At 49.0% G+C, this 21450-nt stretch overlaps 1 protein-coding gene across 3 annotated transcripts in view; it reads left to right on the top strand.

Moving 5' to 3' along the window:
• The window catches only part of LOC140431033 (von Willebrand factor C and EGF domain-containing protein-like), a 633994-nt gene that overhangs the window by 382622 nt on the left and 229922 nt on the right, over positions 1 to 21450 (top strand). For all 3 annotated transcript variants that reach the window (XM_072518932.1, XM_072518933.1, XM_072518934.1), the window contains exon 12: positions 14887 to 15003. In XM_072518932.1, coding sequence (XP_072375033.1) covers positions 14887 to 15003 — 117 coding nt within the window. The remainder of the gene's footprint in view (positions 1 to 14886; positions 15004 to 21450) is intronic.

Raw genomic sequence — 21450 nt, 5'->3', positions numbered from 1 at the left:
TTCTATTAATTAACCAATGCTCTATCCATGCTACTACTTTCCCCTTAATGCCATGCATCTTTATCTTATGCAGCAACCTTTTGTGTGGCACCTTGTCAAAGACTTCCTGGAAATCCAGATATACCACATCCATTGGCTCCCCGTTATCTACCGCACTGTTAATGTCCTCAAAAAATTCCACTAAATTAGTTAGGCATGACCTGCCCTTTATGAACCCATGCTGTGTCTGCCCAATGGGACAATTTCCATCCAGATGCCTAGCTATTTCTTCCTTGATGATAGATTCCAGCATCTTCCCTACTACCGAAGTTAAGCTCACTGGCCTATAATTACCCGCTTTCTGCCTACATCCTTTTTTAAACAGTGGTGTCACGTTTGCTCATTTCCAATCTGCTGGGACCACCCCAGAGTCCAGTGAATTTTGGTAAATTATCACTAGTGCATTTGCAATTTCCCTAGCCATCTCTTTTAGCACTCTGGGATGCATTCCATCAGGTCCAGGAGACTTGTCTACCTTTAGCCCCATTAGCTTGCCCATCACTACCTCCTTGGTGATAACAATCCTCTCAAGGTCCTCACCTGTCATAGCCTCATTTCCATCAGTCACTGGCATGTTATTTGTGTCTTCCACTGTGAAGACCGACCCAAAAAACCTGTTCAGTTCCTCAGCCATTTCCTCACCTCCCATTATTACATCTCCCTTCTCATCCTCTAAAGGACCAATATTTACCTTAGACACTCTTTTTTGTTTTATGTATTTGTAGAACCTTATACTATCTGTTTTTATATTCTGAGCAAGTTTACTCTCATAATCTATCTTACTCTTCTTTATAGCTTTTTTAGTAGCTTTCTGTTGCCCCCTAAAGATTTCCCAGTCCTCTAGTCTCCCACTGATCTTTGCTACTTTGTATGTTTTTTCCTTCAATTTGATACTCTCCCTTATTTCCTTAGATATCCATGGTCGATTTTCCCTCTTTTTACCGTCCTTCCTTTTTGTTGGTATAAACCTTTGCTGAGCACTGTGAAAAATCACTTGGAAGGTTCTCCACTGTTCCTCAACTGTTTCACTATAAAGTCTTTGCTCCCAGTCTACCTTAGCTAGTTCTTCTCTCATCCCATTGTAATCTCCTTTGTTTAAGCACAAAACACTAGTGCTTGATTTTACCTTCTCACCCTCCATCTGTATTTTAAATTCCACCATATTGTGATCGCTCCTTCCGAGAGGATCCCTAACTATGAGATCCTGAATCAATCCTGTCTCATTACACAGGACAAGATCTAGGACCGCTTGTTCCCTCGTAGGTTCCATTACATGCTGTTCGAGGAAACTATCGCGGATACATTCTATAAACTCCTCCTCAAGGCTCCCTTGACCGACCTGGTTAAACCAATCAACATGTAGATTAAAATCCCCCATGATAACTGCTGTACCATTTCTACATGCATCAGTTATTTCTTTGTTTATTGCCTGTCCCACCATAATGTTACTATTTGGTGGCCTACAGATTACTCCTATCAGTGACTTTTTCGCCTTACTATTCCTGATTTCCACCCAAATGGATTTAACCTTATCCTCCATAGCACCGATGTCATCCCTTACTGTTGCCCGGATGTCATTCTTAAATAACAGAGCTACACCACCTCCCTTACCATCCACTCTGTCCTTCCGAAAAGTTTGATACCCTCGGATATTTAACTCCCAGTCGTGACCATCCTTTAACCATGTTTCAGTAATGGCCACTAAATCATAGTCATTCACGATGATTTGCGCCATCAACTCATTTACCTTATTCCGAATACTACGAGCATTCAGGTAAAGTACACTTATGTTGGCTTTTTTACCTCTGTTCTGAATCTTAACACCTCGATCAGTAACCTCTCCTAAGTTATATTTCCTCTTAACCTTTCTCCTAATTTTCCTTGTCGTTCAACCCATATCTTCATGTAGCAACCTGCCACGTCGCTTACCATTAATGTTTTCACTTCCCGTTTTATTTCTTTTAGTATTCCTGGTCCTATTCACTGAGCTCCCCTCAGTCACTGTACCTTGTACTGTCGCCCTTTTTGATTTTTGACTATGGCTTCTCTGCCTTACACTTTCCCCCTTCCTGCCTTTTATTTCTGTCCCTGTTTTACTACCTTCCAACTTCCTGCATCGGTTCCCACCCCCCTGCCACATTAGTTTAAACTCTCCCCAACAGCTCTAGCAAACACCCCCCCTAGGACATCGGTTCCAGTCCTGCCCAGGCGCAGACCGTCCAGTTTGTACTGGTCCCACCTCCCCCAAAACCGGTTCCAATGTCCCAGGAATTTGAATCCCTCCCTCTTGCACCATCTCTCATCTCAGACGCGTTCCGTCTGACTTTGCACTGGCCGCTACCCTCAACCAGGCGGGTAGGCCCGTGGCTTTCTTCTCCCGTACCCTCCAAGCCTCCGAAATTCGACACTCCTCTGAGGAAAAGGAAGCCCAAGCCATTGTGGAAGCTGTACGACATTGGAGGCATTACCTGGCTGGCAGGCGCTTCACTCTCCTCACTGACCAACTGTCGGTTGCCTTCATGTTTAATAACACGCAGCGGGGCAAGATCAAGAATGACAAGATCCTGAGGTGGAGGATTGAACTCTCCACCTACAATTACGATATCTTGTACCGACCTGGGAAGCTCAATGAGCCCCCAGATGCCCCATCCCGCGGTACATGTGCCAGCGCACAAGTAGACCGACTTCGGCTCACCACAATGACCTCTGTCACCCGGGGGTCAACCGATTTTTTCATTTCGTCAAGGCCCGCAACTTGCCTTACTCCATCGAGGAGGTCAGGACCATGACCAGGGACTGCCAGGTCTGCGCGGAGTGCAAACCACACTTCTATCAGCCAGACAGAGCTCACCTGGTAAAGGCTTCCCTCCCCTCTGAGTGCCTTAGCATCGACTTCAAAGGGCCCCTCCCCTCCACTGACCGCAACGTGTACTTCCTCAACATCGTTGATGAGTACTCACGTTTCCCTTTCGCCATCCCATGCCCTGACATGACCTCTGCCACTGTCATCAAGGCCCTGCACAGTCTCTTCATCTTATTCGGTTTCCCCACCTACATCCATAGCGATCATTTCCTCTTTCAGAAGTGACGAGTTGCGTCAGTTCCTGCTTAGCAAGGGCATCTCCTCAAGCAGGACTACCAGCTACAACCCCCGGGGAAACGGGCAGATGCCTGGAAGCCGTCCTTCTTGCCCTACGGTCGAGAAGTCTCCCGCTGGCAGGAGGTTGTTCCCGATGCGCTCCACTCTATCCGGTCGCTCCTGTGCACTGCCACCAATGAGACCCCTCACGAACTAATGTTTGTCTTCCCCAGGAAGTCCTCCTCAGGGGACTCGCTTCCGTCCTGGCTGACAGTCCCAGGGCCCGTCCTCCTCCGGAAGCATGCGAGGAGTCATAAATCGGATCCCCTGATCGAAAGGGTTCTTCTCCTCCATGCCAACCCACAATATGCATACGTGGCACACCATGACGGGCGCCAGGACACAGTCTCCCTTCGGGATTTGGCACCCGCAGGTTCCCCAGTGACCATCGCCACCACCCCCGCCCCCACACCGTTTCCCTCTCCCCCGACTCAACTACTGGACGAAGAAGAAGACGACACGTTTCCGGACACGCAGGTCTCGACACCAGTGCCCACAACACAGCCAAGACAGAGGCGTTCACGGCGGAAGGTCAAAGCCCCCGACAGACTTGATCTTTAAGTCCACTTCACCCCCGCCGGACTCCTTTTTTTTAACAGGGGGTGAATATGGTAAACCACTGTTACTGTATAATATATATTGTGGTAAACCACTGTTACTGTATTGTATATATTGTGGTAAACCACTGTTACTGTATTGTATATATTGTGGTAAACCACTGTTACTGTATTGTATATATTGTTTGTTGTCTCTGCTGGCTCCTCCCCTCAGGCTCTGTATAAAGGTGGCCGACCTCTGGCCCTGCCCCAGTTCGGGATCAGTTGCCAGCAGGTTCTCCTTTAGCTCATTAAAACCACAGTTTCGTTCCACAACTCATCTTTGTATAATTGATGGCACATCAGTGTACGCTAAGCATCTCCTTGCCACGAGGCGTCAACCGCCCGTAGAATCACAGGCCAATTCCTGCGCGCCTTGCGGGTACTCGGCCGGAACTGTAGTTGTCAGGCGGTATCGGTTGTCCAGCACACGGAGCTGCTGATCCGGGACGCCTTTGTCGCTGGCATAAAATCTAACTACATCCGCCAGCGCCTGCTAGAAGGGGGTACACGCGGCCTCCAAGAGACAGTGCAGCTCTCAAATCCGCTGGAAGTGGCCTTCTATAACATGGATGCTTTCAGCTCCGACCACGCGGCATCCTCGGAGACGTCGTGGCAGCCGCCATCACCCGACCCGGGTGCGTCGCAAGCCTGTGCTGCGCATCAATCCGCCAACTCCGGAGGCCCGTGATGCTACTTCTGTGGCCAGGATAAGCACCCCAGACAACGCTGCCGAGCACGAGCGCGATCTGCAACGGGTGCGGAAAGAAGGGCCACTTCGTCAAAGTCTGCCAGGCCCGACCGGTTCCTAAAGTTTCCAGACCCTAGCAGCAGCAGCGCTGTGTGTTGCCTGTCGGGACTGAGCCCATCTACCACGTCATCCGCACGTGGGGGCCGCCATCTTCCACGCCACCCGCCGCGTGCGACCCGTGGGGGCCGCCATCTTCGACGTCACCCGCCATGTGCGACCCGTGGGGACCGCCATCTTGGAATCACCCCGCCGCCTCCCGGAACCCCTGCTCACCCAGTTGTACGCCAGCTTTCACTACTCTCGACCAGCCCTCCCACCTTCCAAAGCTCGCCTCCATTACCCTCGACCAGTCTCGACCTCATCACCTCACTAAATCTATGATGGCCGTCCGGATCAACGGGCACGAGATGACCTGCCTCTTCGACTCCGGGAGCACTGACAGCTTCATCCACCCAGATGCGGTAAGGCGCTGCTCCCTCCCAATTTCACCTGCGACCCAGAAAATCTCCCTGGCTTCCGGATCACATTCCGTGGAGATCCGGAGTCTCGTGTCGCAACCCTTTCAGTACAGGGCGTAGAGTTCGCTAATTTCAAGCTCTACGTCCTCCCTCATCTCTGCGCTGCCCTATTACTGGGTCTTGATATCCAGTGCCACCTCCGAAGCCTTTCCTTGAAGTTTTGTGCCCCCCCCTCACTGTCTGTAGCCTCGCGACCCTTAAGGTAGCTCCAGCCTCGCTCTTTGCTAACCTCACCCCGGACTGTCAGCCGTCGCCACTAGGAGCAGACGATACAGTGCCCGGGTCAAGGCCTTTATCAGGTCAGAGGTCCAGCGACTCCTGCAGGAAGAGATTATAGAGGCCAGGCCAGCCCCTGGAGAGCCCAAGTGGTGGTCACCAAGACTGGGGAGAAGCACCGGATGGTCATCGACTACAGTCAGACGATCAACCGGTACATGCAACTCGATGCGTACCTCCTCCCCCGCATATCTGATATGGTCAATCAGATTGTGCAGTATCGAGTTTTCTCCACTGTTGACTTGAAGTCCGTGTATCACCAGCTCCCTATCCCCCGGAGGACCGCCAATACACTGCCTTCAAGGCAGACGGCCGCCTCTACCACTTCCTCAGGGTCCCCTTCGGTGTCACCAATGGGGTCTCGGTCTTCCAACGGGTGATGGAGTGATGGTTTACCAGTACGGGCAGCGGACCACATTCCCGTATCTGGATAATGTCACCATCTGCGGCCATGACCAGCAGGACCATGACGCTAAGCTCCGACATTCCTCCACACAGCTAAGCTCCTTAACCTCACATATAATAAGGAGAACTGCGTTTTACGCACAACCCGCCTAGCCATCCTTGGCTACGTGGTGGAAAACGGAGTCCTAGAGCCCGACCCCGACCGCATGCACCCCCTCCTGGAACATCCCCTCCCCCACTGCCCCAAGGCCCTGAAGAGATGCCTGGGGTTCTTCTCCTATTATGCCCAGTGGGTCCCCAATTATGCGGACAAGGCCCGCCCACTCATTAAATCTACCATTTTTCCCCTGACGGCTGAGGCCTACCTGGCCTTCAACTGCATCAAGGCACATATTGCCAAAGCCGCAATGCACGCAGCAGACGGGTCCATCCCGTTCCAGGTGGAGAGCAATGCATCTGACTTTGCCCTGGCCGCTACCCTCAACCAGGTGGGCAGGCCCGTGGCTTTCTACTCCCGTACGCTCCAGACCTCCGACATTGGAGGCATTACCTGGCCAGCAGGCCATTCACTCTCCTCACTGACCAACGGTCGGCTACCTTCATGTTTAATAATACACAGCGGGGCAAGATCAAGAATGACATGATGCTCTGGTGGAGGATCGAACTCTTCACCTACAATTACGATATCTTGTATCGACCTGGGAAGTTCTATGAGCCCCCAGATGCCGTATCCCACAGTACATATGCCAGCGCACAAGTAGACCGACTACTGGCCCTCCACAATGACCTCTGTCACCCGGGGGTCAACCGTTTTTTTCATTTCGTCAAGGCCCACAACCTGCCTTACTCCATCGAGGAGGTCAGGACCATGACCAGGGACTGCCAGGTCTGCGCGCAGTGCAAACCGCACTTCTATCAGCCAGACAGAGCGCACCTGGTAAAGGCTTCCCTCCCCTCTGAGTGCCTCAGCATCGACTTCAAAGGGCCCCTCCCCTCCACTGACCGTAACGTGTACTTCCTCAACGTTGTTGACAAGTACTCACGTTTCCGTTTTGCCATCCCATGCCCTGACATGACCTCTGCCACTGTCATCAAGGCCCTGCACAGTCTCTTCACCTTATTCGGTTTCACCACGTACATCCATAGCGATCGGGGTTCCTCTTTCATGAGCGACGAGTTGTGTCAGTTCCTGCTTAGCAAGGGCATCGCTTCGAGCAGGACTACCAGCTACAACCCCCGGGGAAACGGGCAAGTGGAGAGGGAGAACGCGACGGTCTGGAAGGCCGCCCTTTTGCCCTACTGTCTAGAAGTCTCCCAGTGTCCCGCTGGCAGGAGGTCCTTCCCGATGCGCTCCACTCCATCCGGTCGCTCCTGTGCACTGCCACCAATGAGACCCCTCACGAACAAATGTTTGTCTTCCCCAGGAAGTCCACCTCAGGGGTTTTGCTCCCATTCTGGCTGACAGTCCCAGAGCCCATCCTCCTCCGGAAGCATGCGAGGAGTCATAAATCGGATCTCCTGATCGAAAGGGCCCTTCTCCTCCATGCCAACCCACAATATGCCTACGTGGCACACCATGACGGGCAGCAGGACACAGACTCCCTAGGGATTTGGCACCCGCAGGTGCCCCAGTGACCATCACCACCAACCCCAACCCTACATCGTCTCCCTCCACCGCTACTTGGCTACTTCGGAATTTGGCACCCGCAGGCCCCCCAGCGACCATCGCCACCACCCCCGCCCCCACACCGTTTCCCTCTCCACCGACTCAACTACTGGACGAAGAAGAAGACGACACGTTTCCGGACACGCAGGTCCCGACACCAGTGCCCACAACACAGCCAAGACAGAGGCGTTCACGGCGGGAGGTCAAAGCCCCCGACAGACTCGATCTTTAAGTCCACTTCACCCCCGCCGGACACTTTTTTTTAACAGGGGGTGAATGTGGTAAACCACTGTTACTGTATTATATATATTGTGGTAAACCACTGTTACTGTATTGTATATATTGTTTGTTGTCTCTGCTGGCTCTGCCTGTGGCTCCTCCCCTCAGGCTCTGTATGAAGGTGGCCAACCTCTGGCCCTGCCCCAGTTTGGGATCAGTTGCCAGCAGGTTCTCGTTTAGCTTATTAAAGCCACAGTTTTGTTCCACATCTCGTCTTTGTTATAATTGATGGCACATCAGTAACTTTTCTATGGGTCTCAGCAGGAGGTCGTATCAGCCCATGTTGTTCATGGAACAATTCTCCTGCCAATGGCAACTTATTCTCTTCCTTATTTCATGACTGGAAAGCACAACCCACACATTAGTGGTCTGCATGTGTTGACTGAAAGTCACACTGCCACAAAAATATGACAGGACAGATCATGGACATGCTGGAACAATGCTTTGGCTGTCTGGAGCACTCTCAAGGTGTCGTGCAGTACTTGATGAAGTACCTGTCAAGTTTTTAGGTAGTATGCTGCATAATCTTCGCATCATGAAAGGACAACCCTTGTCACCAGCTTTACAAGTGCAGCTGAGAACCAGGGGCATGAGGAGGAGGAAGGGAGGAGATAATCTAGACAGCTCCTTTCTGGCTGAGCTGCGATGCCAGTAACTCCAAACCCAATTCAACAGCCATTCCACACCTTATCTTCCCTCAGTTACTCTGTTCGGGTACCGATTGCTGCATTGAGGTGACACCCTGCAAGCCCCTTTTGAACACTGTAATCCACAGCCATCATGGCATCGGTTTGAGCTTCCAATGCAGCATTCAGACATCAGGTGACTGCTGCTTGTGTTGCACTGGAAGTTACAACATTGCGATCAGATGCTGTCACATGGTTGGACCCACAAGTGTGTGAACAGAGTTGGCCACAACTTTCATGCTGCAAAACGGGGGTTCCAAGCTCCATGCAGAGCCCAATGAGTTGATGCTGATCTCCTCCATGCTCCTTGACTTTCTGACAGACCTATCAACACACAAAACATGAAAGCTACAAATCTAAGATTGTGATGACAAGAGTGGTGGGGGTTGGCGGGGAAGGAGAGGAAGAGGTGCATGCATGCTCATCTTGCAAATTAGCAGAGTGTGAAATGAGGGTGAACTGGAACGTGACAAAGAATATTAGGTATGAAGAAACCATCATCTTCGACGGTGTTAGCCCTGCCACAGAGCACTGTCTCATCCATTGGGATTGGGACATGTAGGCACCCCTGCGACCCTCTGGTTGGCTCCTGCTACCTCCAATTGTGTGACACTCTGTCGTACAAGAGAGAGGGAAGGGGTCAGCAAGTGTGTTACAATCTGCTTGGGTGATATGGCTGTTATGTTTGAGTAGCTGGTAGTGTGGTATGTACAAGGTGTGAAATGTACATGGAAGGTTAAATACATGAGAGTGAGGTGAAGCATATGAGCCTTTGATAGGGATTCTTGATATGTGAGCGCATTAACCAATGCCTGAGGTCAGCAATGCAGATGGGTGGATATCGCTTTTGAAAATTCATTCACTGGCCCTGACCACTCCTGCGAAGTCATTGAACTTCTTGTGGCGAGCCTCCTGGCTTTGATCTCCATGGTTATCTGCTCCCACTGATCTTTATACGTGTGTCTGAAGGGCCAGTGCAGCGACTGAAAAACCTGGGTCCCATGCCTTCTGATGTTGCTCCACTCCTTTCTGTTTCCCAGGAACAGATTCCTGCACCACTGCCATGGCCTGCTGCGGTCGCAATACACCTCCCCTTTAAGAAGGGCATGCTGCTTTTTAAGCAGCCTTAAATGCTGCAGTGAAATTCTGATTGTGGGATCCTGGTCATGCTGTGCAGGCAAAGAACAGCATGATTAGCGCTGACTGCACACACAAACCACTAGAAGAAACAGGCAACGTGGAACTGGAACCCTGCCAGAATTTCAATCAATTAATCGCTCAGTGTGGTCCCAATGCCTGTTTATGGAGACTATCCAATTTAGCCTCCTTAAATATCAGAATGTGTCATCATTTTTTTTGTGTGGAACAATGGTGAAATATATACTTTCTAAAGGTGTCGATGGAGTCAGGATTTGGCCTGGTGAAAGATAAAAATCTCTCACTCTTGGGAATGGCAAAACCAGTCTTAATTGTTCGCACTGTGACAAATAGGAACCTCTGGCCCAGATGTTTTTTCAGAGCTGGCCTCGCTCCATTGTCATAGGTTCACCACAAGTGCGGCGTAAATGGGAATTTCCACTGCACTTCTGGGAAGATTATGGTAGTGGAGTTGGATACTGAGGAAATTCTCGGCCAGTACCCTTGTTTAATCTGGGTTTTCTTGTTTCATGAACAAAATAGAGGCTGTTTTATTTTCACTCTATCTCAAATAGATGACAAGAACTGATTAGCCTGCTAGTGATGGAGCAATGCCAATTTGGAAATCAAATTAGGATGAAGTTACTCTGGCAGCTGGAATGGCATGTTTGAAATGTTAATACTTGCACAGACAGAGCTGTGATTTCCCATTGATGTTAGGTGTGAAACACAGCCTATTAATGTGCATTACCAATTTGTCTTTCAAACTGTAAAATCTGTTCCCATCTTGACTGCCCATCTGCTTCAAAGGAAATTTATGCGCCTGAAGAATATTAGAGCTCTGGCAGTTAGTTTTTAGCTTTGGTGTGATCACATTCAAACTGAAGAAGAGCACATGCGAACAACATTGAGAAAAGATAAACATGATTCATTCATTCAAAAGACTAGTGCCTTGGCAGAGATTTAATTCTCTTTGAATATTTTTTTAAAATCAAGCACTGGGCTGAAAAGAAACTTGGTGATCTTTTTCTATTTCGCTGCATGATTATATTTGTAATTAAGTCTGGACATGCTGTTTTGCCTTCTATGCAATAGTCTAGTGTTGCATTAATTTTCCATTTCTGAAAGACAGCTTTGAAGTGCTGGCTGCACATGGGGGATGCTGATTGGGGAGAATCATAGGTTTATGCCAGGGATTTTGGAGATGGGTGATTTCAGAGATGGGAGGAGAGAGGGATCAAGGTAATAAAAGACCTGTTCCTGGGGGGGGATTTAGGTACCTGCAGTTCAAAGACTTTGTAAGAAAGGAGTTTACGAGCTTCCCGATAGGTCCAGCCTCCTCATTGTCGGAAGAGGTACAGTTGACAGGAGAGTTGGAGAAAGGGAGCAGTGTCAGTGATTTACGGGAAGATCCTGGAGGAGGACAGAATGTCCATCAAAGGGATTAAGGTCAAATGGGAAGGAGAGTAGAGGGAGGTAATGGAAGTGAGGTGCTGCGAAGGGTGAACGCCTCCACCTCATGCGCGAGGTTGGGGCTGATACAGCTGAATATCGTGTAAAGGGCACACCTCACGAAAGCGAGGATGAGCCGACTCTTTGAGAGGGGTGGAAGACATCTGTGAGCAGTGTGGGAGGGGCCCCGCAAACCATGTACATATGATTTGGTCCTGCCCGAAGTTGGAGAGATAGTGGAGGGAATTATTTCGCAACATCTCAGGGATTCTGCATGTGTACTTGGAACCGGGTCCCCTAGAGTCCATTTTTGGGATGTTGGACCAGCCTAAGCTGTAGATGGGTGCGGGGTCAGATGTTTTAGCCTTCGCCTCGTTGATCGCTCGCAGACGGGTCCTGCTGGGGTGGAGGTCAGCATCTCCACCCTGTGCCTCAGCATGGCTGGGGGATCTATTGAAATTTTTACCGTGGAGATGGTGAAATTTGTGCTGAAGGGGATCGGGGGGTGGGGGGGGGGGGGGGGGGGGGGGCTGGTTAGGAGGGGTTCTACAATTCATGGGGATTGTTTATCATGCACTTTCGGGAACATGTTGCCATGAAACACTAGGCGGGGGAGGGAGGTTGGGTTTGTTGTTAACCTATTTTTGGAATGTATGAATTGATGCATCAGACTGTATATTGATGGGGCAGTTTCTCGGGATTGTTGCTTTGTTCTTTTATTGTTTGTTTGATGAAAATGTGGAGAATAAAAAGATGTATAAAAATAGAAGAGCTGGCTGCACACACTTGTATTGGTGAGCGTCCTGATCTGAACATCTTCTTTCTTTCCCCGTACGAGTAAATGTAAGGTATGATTTAGCCAGCACCTGAGGAGAGTTGGGGATGAGAACAGCCAACGTGAGGACAGGACAGTTCCAGTCAGGATCTAATAAATAGCTGGTATAATTAAAAGAACACCATCCTTTTGCTATTCTCTCTGTTTTATACCTGATGCACTAAGCGTCAAGAACCACAAAGACATGTGAGACTTTAACTAAGGCTTTAATACACTACATAGGAAGCTTACCCGACACAGACGACCCCAGACAAAATGGGTCCGGTCTCAGAAGTTGGGTCTTATACTTAACTCCCGGGGGAGTGGCTAAGGCGGAGCTCTCCGTGGCCAGGTCAGGTTACATACAGGTGACCGAACCTCTACAGAGCTACAGTACAATACACAGTACCATACACAGGATTACAGGGCCACGTTACACACAACTATTATATAACTATGTACAATGCTAGGGAAGTACAGTGGTGTATCACCACAATACCACTGGCAATAATCCTACCCTTCCTTACCACCAACCAACCCACCAACACCAGACATTCGCCACTCCCCTACTGTGGCTGTGTGTATCGTCGGATTACTGATCATTAATGTCTGATCACTACACCAGAGACATCCTGGCATTGTGGAGAATGCAACAAATTCTGAGAAAATTGATGCTTTGCCCCACAAGACAGTGGTTGGTGACATAGCAGGGGCTGGTATAGCACAGGGCTAAATTGCTGGCTTTGAAAGCAGAACAAGGCAGGCCAGCAACATGGTTCAATTCCCGTACCAGCCTCCCCGAACTGGCGCTGGAATGTGGCGACTAGGGGCTTTTCACAGTAACTTCATTTGAAGCCTACTTGTGACAATAAGCGATTTTAATTTCATTTCATTTTCACATGGAGTATTTAGAACCAGCTTCCGAGGGGAGAAATAAGCCTGGAGCATTTGGAGCTGGCCTGTGCCCATCTGGACTGCCGTTGGTGCCAACCAATATTCTCTGGCCTAGGATCATATTTTATAAAAGGGGACGGGGATGTCAATTATGTAAAGGCAGTGGTGCCATGTACGGGGTATTCTGGATGTGTGCACAGCAGTGAGCCACAAATAAGGAAGTTAATTAGAGCGTGCTTTTGTGTGGTGTGTCTACATTATGCAGGCTTCCAGATAAGTAGAGATAAAGGCATTTCAGACAGAAGTCTTGGTGTTGCTAGACTGACCTCCTTCAATTATGCCACAACCAAACTTGGGCAGAAAAAGTAGCTATCAAGCACAATGTGTTTTCACATTAAACACCTCCCCCACAATGCCCAGATGTGCAATATTAGCGCTCAAAATGCAGAGGAATGTCTTTCAGATTATAGGAAATGTAATTCAGCTATAAGCAGTGTTAAAGAGATAAATGAAAGCTCAACTGTTGATCTGCATCAGTTGGGTTGTTCAAAATGCCATGGCAATTGACAGAGACTCAGAGGTACTCTAAAGTAATGAGTGGCAGATACTGTACTAGGAGTGTGTAGTAAAGACTCCAAACACAGTTTAATAATAATAATATAATCTTTTATTGTCACAAGTAGGTTTACATTAACACTGCAATGAAGTTACTGTGAAAAGCCCCTAGTCGCCACATTCCAGCGCCTGTTTGGCCCAAGATCTGTGATGTTTTTGGTCTTTGAAACAATTCAATGTGAGCCTGAGTTTTAAAAAGTTATTCCTTCACTTTTACTGTTCACAGGATACAAACAAAAGATCCAATTCTAGCACCAGTGCATACTGGTTCTGTTTTATGATTTGGAAATTAACTAATTTTTATCATGACATTACATTGTACCGATGCAATTATAGGTCTCAGTTCAGTTATATGTTGTAAAGAGAAGCGCAGAAGCTTTTAGAAATGGGATGTTCTTAAATCAAGTTGGATAGTGTTGGAACAAGGGGAAAAATCATGCTGGAAGATTTATCACTTCCTTCTCATCCCAAGTTCCATTTTGATTCCCGACATGGACCCTCACTGGGGCTGCTGCTGACCACCCAGTTGCCATTTTTAAATGCTAGCAGCAGAGCCCGAGGCAGGAGGGGGGGGGGGGGGCAGATTGGACCTGACTGCCTGGGAAAATGTGCTGATAGGCACAGGGTCACAATCGTTGGCCAAGCTTCTCTGAGTGGAGGTAGAGGATGGCCTGGTGAAGGACTACACTCCTTTCAAAATGGTCCAATAGGTTCATCTTTCTTTCAGGTTTACACCTTTGCAGAGGCCTAAAAGAATGTTGATGTTCTCTTTCTGCTTTTCCATTCCTTTTTAAATTTCCTACTATGTCTTCTGGCACTACAGGTGTGGTTTTATTGCAGTGCAGTGGCAGAATCTTGACCGCTCTGCATGGCAAATGATCGCCAACCCAGGAAAATGGGCCAGGGTTGGGATGGTTGCAGGGCAATGGACAGAAGTCCTGCTTCACTGAGATACTGTAATAATGTCCTACCTACTCTGTTCACACAGTCTAACTGTACAGTGACTGTACCTGGAAGTTCTTCACTCCAACACTGGGTGGCTAAAGTTGTTCCATTCTTAGTGAACATTCCTCACAACTGTAAGGAACAAAACATGTAATATCTAATAAGACTAATTTAAAAATTTTTTTAGAGTACCCAATTCATTTTTTCCAATTAACGGGCAATTTAGCATGGCCAATCCACCTACCCCGCACATCTTTTGGGTTGTGGGGGCGAAACACACGTAAACAAGGGGAGAATGTGCAAACTCCACAAGGACAGTGACCTAGAGCCGGGATTAAACCTGGGGCCTTGGCGTCATGAGATGGCTGTGCTAACCACTGCGCCACCGTGCTGTCCTGATCTAAAAAGAATAGTGATGAGGACTTGTGAGAGTGTCTTCTTATTGCATACCCATAGTCCAACAATGTGCAAATTAGGTGGATTGGCCATGCTAAATTGCCCCCTAGAGTCCAAAGATGTGTAGGTTAGGTTATGGGGTTTCCGTGATAGCGCGGGGGTGTGCGCCTAGTTTAGGATGCTCTTCTTGAGGATCAGTGCAGACCTGATGGGCCGAATGGCCTCGTTCTGTACTGAAGGGATTCTATGATAATACTATGTTTGTCTTCTGTTGGCAGATGTGAATGAGTGTGAGAACAGCAACTGCTCCCACCACTGTGTGAACACAGTGGGCAGCTTCCAGTGCCTCTGCCCACGTGGGTACACTCAGCATGTGAATGGGCACAACTGTCAAGGTTAGCTACTTCATCTTTTTGATGGGCTCTTGGGGGACTGGATCATGTTTTGGTATCACAATTATAGTTTTGCATGATGTGGAGGAGATTTATTGGAACGGCACCAAGGTTGCTGAACTTGAGTTATGTAGAGAGACTGGAGAAGCAGGGATTGTTCACATTCAAGCAGAGAAAGTTAAAGGGGAATTTAATAGAGGTCAAAATTACACAGGGTAAATAAGGAGAAATTTCTCCAGTGGCAGAAGGGTTAGAAATCAAAGGATATAGATTTAAGGCAGGCCAAAAAAATAGGAGAGGGTGAGAATTTCCTTTTTGTATACAATTGTTGCTTTCCAGTATGAACTGCTTGCAAAGATGGTGGAAACTGATTTAATACAATGGTCAGAAACGGAATTCAAACGTCTGCGTGTCCTTGAACAGGAAAAGTATGCAGGGCTACCGGGAAAGAGAGGGTGAGGGGTTGGTACGTAAATAACTCTTCAAAGAACTGATATAGGCACGATAGATCAAATGACCTCTTCTGCGCTGTGTGATTCTATGTTTATTAATTGAAGGAGCAGTATTAATACTTTCTCACAGGTTATACTTGACAAGTTGTCGGAGATGCTGCAGAGGTTGCATAGACTCATGGTGGTTTCTTTACCGTGCAGCTTTTTGCATTTGGTTCTAGATAATGGTCCTTACTCAGCTCTCATCTGTAGTTTTCTGTCGCTGCCTGCACATTTCTGGCAGTGTTGCCAAGGCGTTTGTTGTAGCTGAACCAAAAACCAGGTGAACATGGCATGCTGCTCTGCCATCAGTGGCTACAAGAGGAACACCTATGGAACATGTGCCCAGTGGCAGATCAATGGTGGACATCTAGAGATCTCTTGCATTTGTAAATTCAGCAGCAGCCGAGCAAGGTGCTGTGGTGAAGTTGGGATGTTTACTCAGCATATGGTTGCTTATTTATTCCAATGGTGTCTCGTTGTTTTGAATTTGACTCTCAGTGAAAACTGCCAAGTGAGGGATGCTCCTAGACATGTAGCTTCATGATTGAGCCAAATTCTGTTGATAAAGGCCATGCGCCGTCTTGTGTGCAAGACTGATAGATCATTGAAAAGCTTGTAGGAGTAGACATATCACTCCAAGCTATAGAACATAGAACATAGAACATTACAGCGCAGTACAGGCCCTTCGGCCCTCGATGTTGCGCCGACCTGTGAAACCACTCTAAAGCCCATCTACACTATTCCCTTATCGTCCATATGTCTATCCAATGACCATTTAACTACCCTTAGTGTTGGCGAGTCCACTACTGTTGCAGGCAGGGCATTCCACGCCCTTACTACTCTCTGAGTAAAGAACCTAACTCTGACATCTGTCTTACATCTATCTCCCCTCAATTTAAAGCTATGTCCCCTCGTGCTAGACATCACCATCTGAGGAAAAAGGCTCTCACTGTCCGCCCTATCCAATCCTCTGATCATCTTGTATGCCTCAATTAAGTCACCTCTTAACCTTCTTCTCTCTAACGAAAACAGCCTCAAGTCCCTCAGCCTGCCCTCATAAGACCTTCCCTCCATACCAGGCAACATTCTAGTAAATCTCCTCTGCACCCTTTCCAATGCTTCCACATCCTTCCTATAATGCAGCGACCAGAATTGCACGCAATACTCCAAATGCGGCCGCACCAGAGTTTTGTACCGCTGCAACATGACCTCATGGCTCCGAAACTCAATCCCTCTACCAATAAAAGCTAACGTACCGTACGCCTTCTTAACAACCCTCTCAACCTGGGTGGCAACTTTCAGGGATCTATGTACATTACTTTGGGCCATAAGACCATAAGACATAGGAGCAGAATTAGACCACTTGTCCCATCGAGTCTGCTCCGCCATTCAATCATGGCTGATATTTTCTCATCCCCATTCTCGCAGAAGAGATTATATTCAGTGATTGCAGGTAATGTGTGAAAATTCTGTCCACTACCAGCAGATCAAAGATGAATTCTGCAGGGTTTTTGATTTGAGAAATGAAACTACCCAGGGGTATAGCTGAATGGCCAGTTGCCTCCGTTTACACAATCACCCACTCTCGGCTCTTGTTCACTGCTGCCTTGGAATACCACAGAAGGGCTACTTTCAATTATGTCATTTCAGCTGCATACATACCAAATCTCCTGTGACGGACTTATACAAAGAGAGGAGTTTTATACCTCGTTTTACAACAATGAGTGTTTTACTGTGCAATACACAATGGACATGATTTTAATTGTCCAACCCAGCCCAACGCCGTCATCTCTTGATTTTAATTGTCAGCGTGTTTCCAGCAATAAGCTACTGGTTTCAACAACATCAAGCAAACTTGTTTTATTTAGAGCCTTTAACATAATAAAACATCCCAAGGTGTTTCAGAGGGAGCATTATAAAACACTAAGCCACACGGGGAGGTATTTGGAAGATGAGTAAAAGATTGGTCAAAGTGCTAGGTTTTAAGAAGTGTCTTAAAAAAGGAGGAGAGGGGGCCGGTTCAGCTCAGTTGGCTGGACAGCTAGTTTGTGCTGCAGAGCAAGGTCAACAGTGTGGATTCAATCTCCGAACCGGCTGAGGTTATTCTCAACCTTGTCCTTTGCCTGAGGTGTGGTGATCCTCAGGTTAAATCACCAACAATCAGCTCTCCCCCTCAAAGGGGAAACCAGCCTATGATCAACAGAGACTATGGTGACTTTGCTAAAGGAGGAGAGGTTTAAGAAGAACTTCCAGAGCTTGGGGCATAGGCAACTATTGGCACCTATGGTGGAGCAATTAAAATCAGCAAAGCGCAAGAGGGCAGAATTAGAGTTGTAGATCTAGAGAAGACCACCGAGATGGGGAGAGACCAGGCCATTGAGGGCTTTGAAAGGAAGGAGAGCTTTAAAATTGAAGGGTTGTTTACCTGGGAGCCAATGTAGGTCAGCAAGCACAAGGGTGTGAGGAGCGAATGGGCTTTGGTGCGAGTTAGGTCATGGGCAGCAATCTTTGGATAACTTCAACTCATAACTCATAATAATAGTCTTTATTAGTGTCACAAGTAGACTTGTTACTGTGAAAATCCCCTAGTCGCCACATTCTGGTGCCTTTTCAGGTACACTGAGGGAGAATTCAGAATGTCCACTTCACCTAACAGCACGTCTTTCGGGACTTGTGGGAGGATAAAAAGGGCATGGAGGATGTTCCAGGAGCAGAACAGCTGAAGAAGGGTGGGATAAGGTGATGCAGGTGGAAATGGGCTTTAAAAAATATATTTTTATCAAGACATTTATATAAAGAACAAACACAAATAAGAGCAAAAACAAATTTGTGCAGCCCCTCCACCCTTACTCACCCTCCCTCGCCCTGCTGCTGACACCGCAATCCCCCTTAAAATGTTGATGAATGGCTTCTGCCTCCAGACGAACTCATCAACTGACCCTGTCAAGACGAACTTAATCTTTTCCAACCTCAGGAATTCCGCCAGGTCTCTCACCTACACCTTCTTTCGGCAGCTCCGAGTCCCTCCACCTCAGTAAAATCCACCTCCAGGCTATCAGAGAGGCAAAGATCACGACATCGGCCTCTCTTGCCCCCTGGACATCCGGGTTTTCCGACCCCCCCCCCTTCCCCCCCACCCAGCAGCCTCCTCCCATTTTTGCTTAACATCTCCTATCGGGGCTCGCTCCCAGTCTATCAATTCATTATAAACTTCAGACATCTTCCCCTCCTCTCCCCCAACAGCACCTTCTCCTGCAGCCCCGGGAGCGGCAACCTGGAAAAGGACGGCACTTACCCCCTCACAAAATCCCAGACCTGTAAGAATCTAAACCCATCCCCCCTGGGCAGCTCATATTCCTCCTCCAGGTCAACTAATTTTGAAAAGCTGCCCCCTATGAACAGGTCCCTAAACCGCTCAATCCCCGCCTGCCGCCACGCCCAAAACCTCACATCCAGCACCCCCCATCGGTGCAAATCTATGATTGTCACATCGAGGCACCCACCACTCTCAGATGCTCCCTTCACTGTCCCCACACCGACAAGGCCGACACCAGCACTGGGCTCACAGTGTACCTGGCCAGTGAAAACAGCAGAGGTGCCATCAACAATGCCCCTAAACTCGTTCCCCATGCAAGAAGCCACCTCCATCTGCTCCCATTCCAATCCCTCCCCCACAACCCATTTCCTAACCATAGCGATGTTAGCCGTCCAGTAATAATTCATTATGTTGTGGGCAGCACGGTGGCACAGTGGGTTAGCCCTGCAGCCTCACGGCGCCAAGGTCCCAGGTTTGATCCCGGCTCTAGGGCACTGTCCGTGTGCAGTTTGCACATTCTCCCCGTGCTTGCGTGTGTTTCGCCCCCACAACCCAAAAATGTGCAGGCTAAGTGGATTGCCCACACTAAATTGCCCCTTAATTGGGAAAAAAAATGAATTGGGTACACTAAATTTATTAAAAACAAATAAAAAATAATAATTCATTATGTTCAGCAATGCCAGCACCTCCCCTCCCCTTGCCCCCATTCCAAAAACTCCCTCTTGAACCTACGGTTGACCCGCACAAACCCCAAAATCAACGCATTGACCTTTTTAAAAAATGACTTTGGAACAAAGATCGGGAGGTTCTGAAATATTAACAGGAACCTTGGCAACACCGTCGGCAGCACCATCATCTTCACTGTCTGCACCCGCCCTGCCAACGACAGTGGCAGCACATCCCACCTCTTAAAATTCCCCTTCATCTGCTCCACCAACTCAGCCAAATTCAACTTGTGCAGCTGCGCCCACGCCACCTGGATGCCCAAGTACCTGAAACTTGCCCCCTCCACCTTGAATGACAGCTCCCCTAACCTCCTCTCTTGCCCCCTGGTCTCAATCGGGAACACTTCGCTCTTTCCCATGTTCAGCTTGTATCTGGCGAACTGGCCAAAGTCTTCCAAAATCCCCATAATTCTGCCAAGGCCCCCAGTGGGTCCGAAATATATAGCAGCAGGTTGTCTGCATACAGCGAAACCATGTGCTCGACGCCATCCCCCGCACAATCTCTTTCCAAGCCCTCGACGCTCTAAGCGCCGTAGCCAATGGCTCTATCGCCAAGGTAAAAAGCAACAGTGAGAGCACCCATGCCTTGTCCCACGGTGCAACCCGAAATATCCCGAGCTCACCCGCTTCATCCGCATACTTGCAACTGGTGCTTTTTACAGCAACCGGACCCAATCCACAAACCCCCGCCCAAACCCAAAGCCAACACCTCCCACAGATAATCCCACTCCACCCGGTCGGAAGCCTTCTCTGTATCCATTGCCACTGCCACCTCCACTTCCTGCCCCTCCGGGGCCACCATAATCACGTTAAGTAACCTCCTCACAATTGCCGACAACTGCCTCCCTTTCACAACCACGTCTGATCCTCACTTATTACCCCCCGGGACACGATTCCTCGAGGCCAACACCTTCACCAACAGTTTGGCATCCACATTTAGCAACGATATCGGAAGGTAGGACCCGCACTGCTCTGGATGCTTATCTTTCTTCAGTATCGGGAGCTGGATGCCTGCGATTGTGTAGGGGGATATCCCCCCTCACCCTCCCCTCTTAATATGCCCTCACCAGCAGAGGCCCCAAATACCCCCCAAACCTCTGATAAAACTCCACCAGGAACCCATCCAGACCCAAGTCCTTCCCTGCCTGCATCACCTACATCAACCCAATAGGGGCCCCCAGCCCCTCCACCAGGTCCTCATCAACCTTGGGAAACTCCAACCCATCCAGAAACTGCCGCATTCTCTCCTCCCCGGACCTGGGGCTCTAACCCATATAGCTTCCTATAAGACTCCTCGAACACCCCATTCACCCTCACTGGTTCCAGTACCACCCTTTCTGTCCTATCCTTCACTCTTCTAATCTCCCTCGCCGCCTCCTGCTTCCTATGTTGGTGGACCAGCATCCTACTCGCCTTCTCCCCGTACTCGTACACTGCCCCTCTGGCCCTCCGCAACAGCCCATCAGCCTTCCCCGTGGACGCCAATCCAAACTCCATCTGGAGCCCCTGCCTCTCGTTCAACAACCCTGCCTCCAGTGCCTCCGAGTACCTCCTATCGACCCTCAAAATCTCTTCCACTAATCTTGCTATCTCTGCTCGTTCCTCCTTTTCCCTGTGCGCACAAAATAAACTCCCCCCCCCCCCCCCCCCATCCCCCAACCACCGCCTTGAGTGCCTCCCATAGCATGGTGGCCATAACCCCTCTGTATTGTTGAGTTCCACATACCCCTGGCTGGCAGCCCTCACCTGCTTGCACACCACCTCATCCGCCAACAACCCCGCATCCAGCCTCCACTGCGGGCATCCCCCCCCACCGGCAAATCCACCCAATGCGGAGTCTGGTCTGAAACCACATTCGGCGAATACACTAAATCGACCACCCCGCCTTGCGCGCCACAAAGAAATTAACCTGGGA

Source organism: Scyliorhinus torazame, chromosome 10 (assembly GCF_047496885.1).
Source record: "Scyliorhinus torazame isolate Kashiwa2021f chromosome 10, sScyTor2.1, whole genome shotgun sequence".
NCBI lineage: Eukaryota > Metazoa > Chordata > Chondrichthyes > Carcharhiniformes > Scyliorhinidae > Scyliorhinus > Scyliorhinus torazame.
This window is presented reverse-complemented; position numbering and strand designations above follow the sequence as displayed.